This window comes from Haliaeetus leucocephalus, unplaced genomic scaffold, assembly GCF_000737465.1.
Source record: "Haliaeetus leucocephalus isolate CR32 unplaced genomic scaffold, Haliaeetus_leucocephalus-4.0 Scaffold1, whole genome shotgun sequence".
In the NCBI taxonomy this organism is placed as follows: domain Eukaryota; kingdom Metazoa; phylum Chordata; class Aves; order Accipitriformes; family Accipitridae; genus Haliaeetus; species Haliaeetus leucocephalus.
This window is the reverse complement of record NW_010972437.1, coordinates 16,101,536-16,115,185: the sequence shown is the minus strand read 5'-3', so window position 1 is coordinate 16,115,185 and position 13,650 is coordinate 16,101,536. Positions and strand designations below refer to the sequence as shown.

The window sequence follows — 13,650 nt, the reverse complement described above, 5'->3', positions numbered from 1 at the left end:
CCCCTTCTGTTTTCTCTAAAGGGAAGGATGGAAGCTTGGAAATGTCTTATCTGTAGCAGACAAGCAAGTTGGCATTTTGCCATCATTTTCTGCTAGCAGAGAGGATAATGGTAATTATATGTCAAAATTTAACATTTCTCTTCTTTGAAAGAGAACTTTTTAATGCAAAATATTTAGAAAAGTCAGATCTATTCTGAGGCGGATAAGAAGCTAGGATTAGTGAACTGACAAATTTTTCTTAAGAAAAAGAAGTTTTTCTTCCTCTTCAGGGACAAGGGAGAGATTAAAAGGATCAAAAGAAAGGAAGGTAAGAGGTGTGCAATATAACTAAACTGCAGCTTCAGTATTGTATAATATTTGGGAGATACCCAGAGCAGCATCACCTGTCCTGCTCTTCCTTCTGTGGGAAGGCTGGTAGCACTTGCTTTGCTAACATATTCCAGCATTTTTGATTAAATTGTTATTTCTTTGTATATCAGGAAAAGAAATTTCTGTTGTGCTGTACAACATGGAGTCCAAATTCCATCATCACCTTTTTGAGGAAAGTGTTTTCCTGTAATGGATTCTAGCATCCCCAATGGTTGCAAGTTAAGCCCTTAGTCAGCTGTGTCCTTAGTTAGAAAAAGGAGAAAGGTTTTCCCAGGCCATGGCACAAGCTACAGTACTGCTGAGATGCTTAAAAAGGTGGAAAGCTTTGCTTTCTTTGAGGTCGGAAAAGGAAGGCATGGTCATTTTAAATATAACCTATTCACCTTCTAGACACACGTTTAAAAGTTATAATTTCAATCTGGTTTTGCAAATAATTTTCTAGAACACATGATTTATGTAAATATAATTTTGCTAAGAAAATAAATGTGCAATTGCAAACTTTGAGGAGATTTTGTACTCTTTTATTTTCTGTATTTTTCCAAGAACAAATATAAGTAACCAATGTCTTACATACACTGTAAGTATAGGATTGCTCCTCAGCAGTCTGAGAGAAAGGAGATGTCTGTTTTCTCTATATTATCTTTTGGGAAATGGGATGCCGGACATTTTAAAGTTGTTTTTAAAGGTAAAATACTGGATAGAAATCTTCCTTTCTTTTCATTGTTTTTAAACTGTGTATTATACATTTATTCCACTTTGTTGGCAACCTGTATTGCAGTGATCTGGATCATCAGGGACTGGTCTGAGGTACAAGCTTGAGTTTTAGTGATACGATACAGCAACACTGACAGTGGGGTATTTGGAAAGGCAGGTTTTGATACAGCTACATTGACTTTTAGGCAGAATTGGAACCAAGCAGTTCATATACAAATTTTGGCTGTGTAGCCATGGTTCAGGTCTGCCTCTGCTTGTTTCCTGTTTTGTTTTATAAATGTTTTGAGTTTCCTTTGAACACAGTCATGGTTATCCACAGATGAGCTGATTAGACTTACGTAATGCCTGTTGAAATAATCACAAAAGGAGAGTCTTTGAACAGTATCTCATTTGAGAGAACATAGTAAGTATGTCCATAAAATATAACAAGTTTTTACTCAGTTAATTAAATTTAAACTTGTATCTTTTAGATGGTATTCCTTTTTGTCTAGAGAAGGGTATTTACAACAAAAACCTCCCAGTAATTTCACGGGAGAACTAGATACATATGTAGACTAGAGAAAGGTAATTGAAACAGTCCTGTCGTTAGGATTAAAGGGGAATGGGCTATCATTAATTACTTTTGAGCTTATTCCACTCAAGTACAAAGATATTTTTTAATCTGTGTTGATGTGAGCAATCAGCTGAAACTTAAGTACTGATGAATTATTTTGGTTAAGAGAAATTGCTGAGCTATTTATATTGTTAATACCATTCTACATATTGAGATGAAAGCTTGGTGTCTTCAGTACAGGAGAAACCAACTGTAATTGAGTTGGGTTTTTTTTTGTTTACTTTTTTTGATTCAGGATTCTAAATTTATTTCCAATCAACGTTGAGCTCCAGGGCAATCTCCGCTTTTTTCCTTAGGTGCTGCTCTTGGTACCAGTTCTGCTGTACCTTAAGTTTCTTCTTTTTTCTTCTCTTGTCTGCATTTTCATGATTGTCTCTTGTAGAAATATAGGAGTGAAAGGCATGCTCTTGATCTTTGAGTTTGATTTTCCGCTCTTGTAGACCTTCAACCTCTTGTAGTTAAAAAACCCCCAAACATTAATGACAAGTTTGTATGGATTTCTGCTTGTTCCAAAATGGTTCTTTTATTTGAATATTTTTTCTTCTTCCTTGGCACTTCTGTCTTGACACCTAGGCAGATCTCCCCCTTAGTCTTTTGATTGTTAAGCTAAACAAAGGAAATGTTTTCAGTTTCTTCTCAAAATTTTCTTGACCATTGTAGAAGCCTTTATCTCTTGCAGTTTGAATTTGTTTTTTTAGGCATAGATGATCAGAATCAAGATTTTAATAGAGCTTCAAGATATTGCATTAATGTTGACGTTGATGTACTAGAAATATCTTCCTTGATAATTCTAAGATTTCATTTCCATAGGGACATCTTGTTGGTAGCTCATAATTACTCCGTGATCAGCTTTGTCCCCACAGTTTCATCCACTGTAATTTTCGACTGCTGAGCTCTCAATTCTTAGCAGAAACTTAATAATTTATAAGTTCACATCTTTTGCATTTTGCATTATTAAATTTTACCCCAGTTTTATTCTTGTGGTCCTAAAGGTAATCCATGTCTTCGGGGTGATGTTCCATTCCTCATATATTATCAGCGCCTTCCAGTATCAGAAATCTTTGAACAAACCCAAATGGTGCTCTGGTCATTAATAAAAATATACAGTAAAATTGATCCCCCGAAATGCTGCTGAGGTATATGCATTAGTATTGTTCTTCTAGCTCTTTTGGTACAGCACTATATCATCTCACCTTACTTTTACAATCTACAGTACCTTTCACTAATCTCAAACATTCTCTATGTATTCATTAGTATTAGCAAACATGACTTAAATTTAATTTAAAAAGGGGAGTGACAGAGCTTCTGTTGTTTGCTTACTCACTGCTTAGGTCAGGTCTTTTTGATATGAAGCTGATTTGTGATAGATTCAAAGTGACCATTATTTCACCTTGCATAATCCACAGGAATTCTGAATTGGCTTTTTTCTTTTTTTATTCTTTCTTTGTTTCCTGTAAAGAAAAATGAAATGGAAGCAAACTATATTTTTGAGTTTTGTATGGTATGAAGTGATACCTGCTGATATTCTAAAGGGAATGTAATACCAGATTTTTGCTTTAACATCTCTCAGAATAAATATCTATACTTTATAAAATAGCATTGTATTTATACCCTCAGAGAGATTTTTATCTCTGTTTTAACATTGCTAATGAAATGTTAAAATTTTCACTTTTGCAAAATAGTAATTGTGTTGCCATGAGGAAAAACATGGAATAACTTCTGGTAAAAGATTCCACTAGCTGGGATAATATGCATGAAAAAAAAACCTGTATATTTCTGAGTGCAGTTATAATTTGTACTGAGATCTTAACCTAACTCAGGAAAATAGTATTCTGTCTTGTCTTTTGCTAGCTCTTGAATTCTTCAAATGTCCAGCTGGGGGAGAGATTATGTACTGTCTGTGAGCAATAAATCTTAAGTGATGTTTCTGACAGCTGTGGTTATAGCTCCTAGCTTTGTGTTTTTCACTCTTTGAGTGGAGATCATGATGTAGTACAAGATTTGCACAGAGAGAGCCTACATAATATTTATGAAAGGTGCCTTGGCAACATATGTTTTTTATTTGGTTACTTCTTACCATCTTGCTGGCCTTCGTATCCTACGTAGGTGGATTGTGGGGACTTGGAAGTGGTTGCCAGCAACTTACAGATGCAAGGTTGTACTCCCTTACGTAGTTGTAAGTAGCTACTGATCAGAATATAGTATTGCAGAACTGAATGTTTGCATAGGAGTAAATAACTTAGTGTTTGGTGCTGGTATATATATATATATATATTTTTTAATTACCATTGGAAATAAAAATATTGAAATGGGAGTATCTCCCAAGGTATACTGATGCAGGGAAGGCTATTTTCCCCTTCTTTTACTGCTGAATCACCCATGTCTATTTTTTGAAAGGACTTTTGTATCTTTGTGTGTATGTATTTACATCCTGTGCACTTAGATTTAATAATATTTTCTAGGTTGAAAGTGAATTAATGAATTACTCTGGAAAAACTTTAAGGGTGGCAGCTTTCGAGAACATTCACAATGTTCAAAGTGGCACCCAGACTGCCGCTATCATCAGCAGTAAAAAGACAGTGTCGGGTTGTTGGGCCTCAAGAGTAACTCTTTTGGAGAATATAAAAAGCAGTGTCAAGTCTGGCCTGAACTGGTTCCCTACTGCGCTTTAAAGCCTCCTAGGGCTTCACTGACTGGCCTCTGCTAGGCTACAGGACACATCACTGGAGACCCTGTGCAAATGTGTGGCTAAGTTCCTTTCCCTGTAGGTGTAGCGTCCTTACGTTGAGGCAGTTGCACACTGTATAAAGTGAATCAATTAAAAATTGATAGCAGACAGTTTCTGTCTCTAAAGGGAAATATGTGATATTCATGGATGAGACCAGTTTGCTTTTATCAGTGCTATAATGTGAATGACTATAAGCTAAATTTGATTAAGTTACTCAAAAGAGCAATTACTACAACAGTATAATAATAATAATAATAATAATAATGCTAAACTAACAGAATAGGGTCTGGGTGAATTAATTTAGAACCATTTACTTCTAGCTGCAGCTTCTGCTTATATTTCAAAGAAAAGAAGGACATCCAAATTCATTTGAATAACATGCAGCTGTAGTTAAATTAGGGAAGATTTTTTCCTCCAAGTTTTATTTGCCTGTAAAATTCGACCGGTAGCAATATATTTCAATATGTGTTGAGGGGATGTTCCTGTGTGTTGAAGCATATGGACTGAGTGCCTCAACAGGGCTTTCTCACTGTGTGAACACGAGTGATTTTTCTCTGGGTCTAGAATTCAGAGGAGCTATTCAATGATAACTCTTTCCAGTTTATTGGTGGCACTGTTTTGTCTTAGTTCTGTGAAGTGATTTTTTTGTTTGCATAAGTTTATTGCCATAATGATAGCAACAATAAATATAAATAATGATTTGTAATAATCAATTTCACTTGTATCAAGTATGTGTTTTAATAAAAAGTCCAGTTATTATGTTGTAGTCTTAATAATTTAAAAATTAGTAAGGAGGATACTGTACATTTGTTAGCTTGAAAGGTCTCTTGTATCAGAAGAAATTCATGCATGATTGTTTTGTTTGATATGAAAACACATTTTTGCTGTCATAATACTGGCACATTTTCAAGGCATGCTGTTTTCTGGCTGCTAGCAGGGAGTAATGGAAACAATGCAGTGATCATGCAATTTATTGAAAATAAACACTAAAGATACTTAGGCAAGCAATGTTTTTAATTTAATAGGAACTAGGATTCATAAGACTGCATAAAATACCTGTTTCATTACCACAGAGGTATTTAAATGCCTTGTTGCCTGTGAATTGTTTGTAATTTCTTTCTGGTAATTTTCCTTTGGATCAGATTGTGATGCTTCTCCTGAACGGTGATAGTGCTCGTTGAGGAGTGGTCATGCAAGCAAAATTTGATAACCTCGATATGTCACTTCATCTGCTGTTTTTCTTTTGTTAATGCAAAGCTGGTTGCATAATATCTAATTTCTCCTTTAGCTGACCACAGATGAAAACAAAATCTATAATGGCAGCGCTAGGTTTTATAAAAAAACGCAAGTGAGGAGTTGAAGGATGTGGCTTGTTCTGTTTGGATGATGCAGGATTGCTTTAAGCAGTAAGCTTACTGTTTTCAGATGGCATTAGCAGCATCAGTGATATAGCTGTGTCAGCCTCCTTGACTACTGGATGTCTGTAATCGCGCAGAGGAAACTATATTTAAGATCTGATATCTTGAGGGTAATGACTCCAGCACTTACTGACAGACAGAATGGCTGTTAATGCTTTCTTCACTAGCCCAGAAGATTTTGAAAGATAGATGGGTCTGTGATGTACTTTTGTAAGACAGGAAATGCAATTTTTGGGGGTCTCTGGAAATAGAAAGGTCATGCAGCTCGGAACCGGTGAGACATTACAGTCTCTAAGTCATCAGGTATGACCTCATAGTTTATACTAATATTTCTAACGTAAGGGTTTGTTTTACAGTTTTAGGTCATTTACAATCTCTTTGTCTGTGTAATTGCTTCATGTTGCATTTGCTACAGGATTTATAGGGTAGACTGTTTACATAAGCAGAGCAATGTATATCTTGGAAATCTAATGTGTTGTTAACTGCTATTTGAACAATGTAAGCTTATTCCATATATATTTTCAACCTGTTTTTATTGTGAATATGATTTCCTTTGACTAATTCGTGGTAAAAGGTTATACCTTTGCTGTAAAGTAAAATGACAAGATTGTATTGCATTTTTATTTTGCTTTATCTTTACACAGCACGCAAAGCTATTGTGAATGTGTGTGTTTGTGGTATGAAACGCAATATAAGGCAACTGTTTACCTACAGTGGCAGGTTATTTAAAACAACGTATCACATTGTGTAACAGGACTGAGCTATTCTGCAGGCACAGATCTTGCTTCATTTTGCAGTAGTAGATTTTTTTTTTCTTCATTTCAAATCAGTTTTAAAAATAGCTCACTGATCATAACAGTGAAAGTTTGGCAAGATAACTCTCCCCTTTTTAATTATTACACTCAGTGACACATACAAATACTAATGGGTTGTAAAAGAGAAGATTAATAACTTAAATATTTAGAACGTTCTTTAAAACCAGGTTCGTTTTACTGAAGCATGCATCATCCTTTTTGTTTTTAACTGTTGCCAACTTTATCGCAAGGCTGATACTTTTGTATCTGCTAATGTATTGTGGTGATGGATAGGAAAGTCAGAGTACATAAACCCCAAGTGTATGGGTATTTTACATAGGAAGATAGTGGCCTAATTTCATGTATTGAGCACAAAATGGAATTGGAGACACTGTTATCACCTAGGTGTTATAAATGCTAGATAATAGCTATTGTTTCCCTTAAATACATCATAGAGCAATTATATTTGAAATGGTAGAAGTTTATTTTTAAAAATGATATTCAGTTCCATCTTAAGAAATTCTGGATATATTTGCAGAACATTTCCATGGCAACGTGTTTGGCCATGTGTTTTAAAAGCTCAGCTGAAGCCTGAAAGTAGTGTGCAATTTTTCTGTTGCTTGCTTTTTACCCTTGTGGAACAACAGTTTTCACATGTAACTGGACTGCAGATGGGCAGGAGTGAGCGATATTTCCTGACCCTAAAGCACAGCATTAAGTGATCAAGATTTAAAAATATTTTCATATTTCCGCCTAGAAATGTAAACATGTAAAACATGAATTTGATTTTGCATTTAGAACTGTATTCTGGTTTCACCCCCATTTAATAACATTTTGTTGGAAACGTATGTGTGTGGGAGACCACAGAAGACCAAACTTAAGAATATGCAGCAAATTGCTTCAGTAAAAATGGCTGTCTTTTCATTTTTAATTAAAAACTTATTTGTAAAAAATGTTTTGTTACTTTTACTGGCCATAATTTATGGTTTCCCAGTCTACTTATCCAGCTTACATTCTTATTAATAATGGGGAAAGACTGCCCTACTCTTAAGCTTGAGTAGGTTTGGAATGGTTTAACTATACCTTTCACTTGCTACAAGATCTTTTTAATCTGTTAGAATTTATTTTCAGTATTTTAATGTATTAGTCACAATGAGTACATTCTGTTTCTTGGCATTGGAATGAAATTCCTGAAAGTATTGGTTTCATGGTGTTTTGGTGCTTTGCAGGATATTTATGGACTTTTTAATAGGACCAATCCTCCCCCCAGCTTCTTTGTTTTCCTTATTCAAGTATAATTTAAAATCTTGACTTACCTGTATTTTGTTGTTGTTCCTGAAGTCTCCTTTGCTCATTTAAAATAATTAGATCCCCATGGAATTTTGCGTAACTGGAAGCTGTAGCAGTATGTCATGTGCTTATCTTGGACTGTATTTCATCATTTATATTAATTCTACAAACTGCATTCTGTGGATGTTTTTGAGAGGTATCATTGATAATTATCTCCAAATAGTGCAATAGACTTCCATTGTGGCCTGTTTAGAATGGAAACTGTATCTACTGAGGAAAATAAATTGGTGAAGAATGCTTGCTTGAGGAAGTGTGTGTATAGGTCATTCCATTTTGAAACAATGTTATTGCATTATTACTATTGCAAGTGAGTTTGAATATGTTTTTCACTCAAAGGACATAGTCCTGTTACAGGTCCTTCTTCACTTGCAGGGACTAGAGAATAATACCCCAAAGGAATGTATTAAGGAAATGAAGTTCTTTTGTAAGAGGAGGAATTGCAGCAAGGTAGAGATATACACGAGAGCAGGCAATCGGACTGAAGTGATCTGAAAACTTAAAACTACAAACCATTTTGCTTGTTTAACCCTCCCCCCCATCACCCAAAAAAGACAGGTTTAAAATATACTTGCTGATATTTGGACATGTTGCACAAATTTGGAGTCATTGAATCCAGTGGCAGTGTGCTGGTATCAACAAGAATTTTTTTATGCCTTCTTTAAAACTATACCATCCCTCTTCAAACCAAGTTGATTGCAACTGTCAGTATTTGAAGAATGCTGCATAAAGAAGGATCTAACTAAAGAATTCTTTCCCCTTGACTGTGCATAATGAATACACATCTGTGAGTATGTGTTTCCCTATCTTTAAACGTTCCTATTTACAGAACTTGAGGATAAAGGTCTTAGAAAGAAACAAAGCTCTGTATGGATGTTTTAGGAACAGTGTTAACTAGCAAGTTGGGCAAGAAGCCCAGTATTTGTGTCATTTACCAATTCTAAACATGAATGCTCACACTCATGCACATACTCAGTTGTGTAGTGCTTTTACTTATTACTGATTGCTGTTCTGATTCCACACTACTGACTTTTTTCATATGTTATAGTGCCAGTTTTTAAGGAAATGGCAACACTGGGACAAATAGGAGATCGTGGCCAAACATTCACAAATGGCAAAACAATACTAGAAGCAAAAAGTACTTTCAGAGTGAGTTGAAGGAATTAAAGTCCTTTTGTCCTACATTAGTCTTCCTCCGGAGAGATGATCCTATTCTCTGGTCAAATTTTCCTCGTTTAGTACTTTAATTCATATACCAAGTCATTGGGCCTAATGACCTGAATTAGGGAAGGCTTAGTATAAGCATATCAGAAAGGTCTAAAACATAAAGTAACATAGCATAAATATAGCTAACTGCAGGGTCACAAAATATATAGCTAAATGATGAGTGTTCCAAGGATGCTCTATTCCATTTAGCATTCCAAGTATATCACCACATGATCATTCTGAATAAGGACTATTTGAATGAGTTTTGCTGGGGTACAATATGAAAATGTGAATAAATCGCAACAATACTGCCACAGTAATCTGTTAAAAAAAAAAAAAATAGAGTCATAATTAGCCCAACTGATTCCTATAGAGGTGGGACCACCTAAGAGGGAGTAGAAGGGAAGGTGATCATATTAATGCAGTGAAAGAGAATGGTTATGCATTACTTAGAATGGCATTTTGGAGAGAAGAAGCAGTCCCAGCTATGGTTCATTCTTCCTCCTTCTCTCTCTCTTGTAAATAATATGACTTGTTCATATTGTTTCTTGTTTTCTTGCAAGACCATGTTTATTTTGCTTGACTTTTCAATAAAAGTTATTAATAAAAAAACATTAACATGAGTGCTGTTACGCTACTGTGGTCAGGGTCTTTGGTCTCATGAGAATTTCTTTCAGTAGAAGCTAAGTGTAAGTAGAAGCTGATCCATAATTCTGGTAAATTCCAATAGATTAATTAGTAAAATAAATATAAACTACAGAGTAACCTACATAATGCTTTCCATTATGCCATACTGATTTCAGTGTGACCCTAAAAGGGAGAGCATCACTTTCCTGAATAATTAAAAAAAAATTATATACCAGTAAGAGATAACAAGATGTGACTGATGATAAGGTGGAGAAATATTGCTATTTCCATTTTATTAAGGGGATCAAGTTTTTTCTTGTGTTGAAGTGATACTTCTCATATTTTATTTTGTGCCCATTTCCTCTTGCCCTGTCACTGGGCACCACTGAGAAGGGTCTGGCCAAACCTTTGCTACTTCCTCCCCAGTCAGGTATTTGTACGCTCTGATAAGACTCCTCTGAGCCTATTCTCTGGGCTGAAACAGTCCCAGCGGTCTCACGCTCTCCTTCTGTGACCTTTGTGGCCCTTTACTGGCCTTACTCCAGTATGCCCATGTCTCTCTTGTAAGAAGGGAGCCCAGAACTGGGCAGAGTGCTCCAGTTATGTCTCAACAAGGCTGAGTAGAGGGGCAGAATCACATTATCTGGTAAGGAAATTTGGATTGTCTGTTAACTAGTCAGTCAAATATGGGAAACTTTGGACAGGGATCCTTAAAAAATGAGGACTGAATGCACTGAAAATTATAAATACTAATACTTGTTGGTAATCTTATGGAAAAGAAAAGCTTTGAAAATAGCTTTGCTTAATTTATAGCAGTTGTCTTAGTGATGAAACCTCCTGTTGTTTTGGAATGTCTTATATGGAATCTATGTTCCCCAATGCCAACTGATAAAAGCAGGGAATAACTCCTAAAGGGAGAGGTTAAGCTTTGATATTTTGAGTTAAGCAAATTTTAAAGTAACTGAATAAGAAGATATCATCTAGTATGATATCACTAATTAAAAAAAAAAAAAAGAAAAGGTAAACTATGGGGAACATGAACTCCAGGGATTCATAAGCTGTGTTTTTAGTCAACTCACCAAAAATGATTTGTTAATTTCTAGTGGAAACTCAGAGCATGCACAGAGCTCTCAAATGTTCTCAACTGATGCAGCAACCATCAACTGATAAAAAATATTCAGCTTGGTGCATTGAATGAAAATGTAAAACAGGCATTAAGTGACATGAGGGAGTGTCAAGGTATTGTAAAAATTTGCTCATTTTTGTAATAGCTTCTCCCTTTTCCCCCCAGGCAGCTTAAATAAAACAAAAACGTATATAAGAGCCTTCAATGATTCAAGATTCATCTGTTGCTCTCCTGATAACATAATGAGTTCACTTGTTTAAATTCTCTTTATTAAAGATTTTATGCAGACATACAGAGTCATTAAAATATGTGCAAGAAATCATACCCATATGGTTCGCATCCACATTTAATGCAATTAAAACTATTCTAACAAAAGCAATATCAGTTTAATGTCCCAATCCTGCGATTAGAATTTTCCAGGAAAAGGAGTGTCACTTTTATGCCTGAATCCTGCAGGTAGAACAGCAGAAAAATACCTTGTCCTTGCATTAGTAAGGGGAGCTGCAATTGAGCAATTCTATTCAGGTGTGGAGTCTGGAGATAGGAATTTGCATGGTGGAGACCTCATGTCAAGCTTATTATGTGAGGCGGATAATTATGCTTTAGTGGGGTTTCTGTCTGAGAGTTAGCCATGCAGGTCGGTTATACCAGCTGATGTCACTCTTGAATTCAATTCTTAAAGATATTTAAGTGTTTATTTTCTATTTTCCTGCTAAGGTTATCTGAAATACTTTAAACTTGGAAAAAAAATCAGACTTCCATTTCCCCTTTTCTTCTCCCCATTGTTTGTCTAACTTTTCTAGTCCTGTTGCAGGAATAAACTTTGGTGAATATAAAATTTTAGACTTCATGCATTTATGTGTGTCTTAAACAGCGATTATGCATATCACAACTTAAAATTTAAATTTAGGCAACTCTTAGTATATAAGAAAGTGGAGGTTGGTTGGTGTTAGCTCAATGTTGACTGGCATGTAACGTGTTTAATGGAGTACACTGAATGATCATTAGAAAAATTTAATACATATGGAAAATACAAAATGATCATTTCATAACAATGCCAGTAATATAGTGATTTCGTATAGCATTTTATCTTCTGCCGAAGATTATTCCTGGGTGCTTAGGTTGCACATGGCAAGCGTAGACCTAGTTCTGTGAGTGCTACTAGGGATGAAGCTTAGTGTCTGCTAACTGTGACTGGATCTTATCTTTAGAATATCCATTGAGGTAGTTGTGCTAATACATGTCAAAAATAAGACTTCTTAGAAGACCAGGGCACAGGATTTAATGGAGGTGGCTGGATATTGCTGGTTAAGTGTACCTAACGTATGAAATGTGAAACATACAAAACCGAAAAGCTGTCTTGGCATTCTTCAGTTGTTCTGGGAGGAAGTGATGACCTCTTTCTCCAGGCACTTGGTTGCCTCGTTGTCTTCGCCAGACTTGTCCCCTCTGTTAGATCTCAGTGTACTGTCGCCAGTTCTTCTGCGCGTAGTTGTGAGTGAATTTCTCATTGCTGCTAGTGAGTGTCTTGCAGTGACTCACTGGGCTTGGTTATTGCCCAGTCTGCCTTCTGCTCTTCTTCTCCTCTTTCCTGAGTGGTTTTCTGTTTTGTAGGGTGCAGATGTGCTGAAATTTCTCAGCCATCTAACTTCTAATGCAAAGATGCCTATTTGCTGTGGATGTCAGTGAGAGATGTAATCTGTGCTGTCAGAAGTAGTTACTAGCACTGCCTTGTGTCCTGAACATCTACAGCAGCAGCAACCTCAGCACAGATCTGAGACATGCGCTGGGTCCTTTTCTTGCCTGCTTCAACAGATAAGAAGTGTTAAATTGTTTCCTTTTTAGTATCCTTTGCAGTTGCTGAGACAGGATTAAATTTACATTTTTAGCAATGGCTGTATCATCAGCTATAAACAGATTTTCCTGGTAATCGCTTAGACTTTGTTTCCATCATGGGCCTCCTTTTATGTCCATAAAATTGTCATTATCAATTTCTAGTTTAATTTCCTTTTAATTTTCTTGTCTTTGCTTGGCTACACTGTACACACCTGTAGATCTCTAATTTAATATAGGAACGTAAAGAATAGTACCTTTATCTTCCACTATGCACAGCATAAAATTTCTTCAGGTGAACTGAAGAGTCTCGTATGCTGTTTATTCAGTCATAGCAAACAAGATTCAGGCTCTTTTGGCTTTGGACGCTTTTGGCACCTGCTTCTATACAGAGCTGGGCTGCAGGGATCCTATAAAGTAAATTGGTTAAGCCCTGGAGCTGATGCTGTTCCCATAATGGATGCTCCTGCCTTCTCAGCATGTTCATCACCATGTATCTTCCTCTCTTGGTTTACAGTTTACTTATTTGGGATAGGCATAGTGATGTACACTGACATAGCAGACAATTGTGGAACAACACTGCTCTTCTCAGAAAATGGTAGGGAGTTACATCATTTCCAAGACAAGAAGCACTTTATGCTCAGTAGCCCTCACTCTGGGAGATGTCTGTGTTAATGAAGGCAGGGTTTTCTTTGCTTCATCAGGTTCCTAGTGCAATTCTGCTCAATTTGAACTTACGTGTATTTATAACTTCCTAGTCTCTTGTCAGAGGACCTCTTGATCAATCTCAGCACAGGACTGCAGATCTCCTTCAGATATCTCAGTTGCCATGTCTTTCCCTGGAGCATTCCACAGGGTCAGTTGTTTTCCAGTAT

The 13,650-nt window shown here is 36.1% G+C and overlaps 1 protein-coding gene across 2 annotated transcripts in view; it reads left to right on the top strand.

The window, feature by feature from the left end:
• The first annotated feature begins 5,848 nt into the window (after window positions 1–5,848).
• Window positions 5,849–13,650, top strand: part of SLC4A10 (solute carrier family 4, sodium bicarbonate transporter, member 10) — a 123,162-nt gene continuing 115,360 nt past the window's right edge. For both annotated transcript variants that reach the window (XM_010567631.1, XM_010567638.1), the window contains exon 1: window positions 5,849–6,145. In XM_010567631.1, coding sequence (XP_010565933.1) covers window positions 6,065–6,145 — 81 coding nt within the window. In that variant the 5' untranslated portion in view covers window positions 5,849–6,064. The remainder of the gene's footprint in view (window positions 6,146–13,650) is intronic.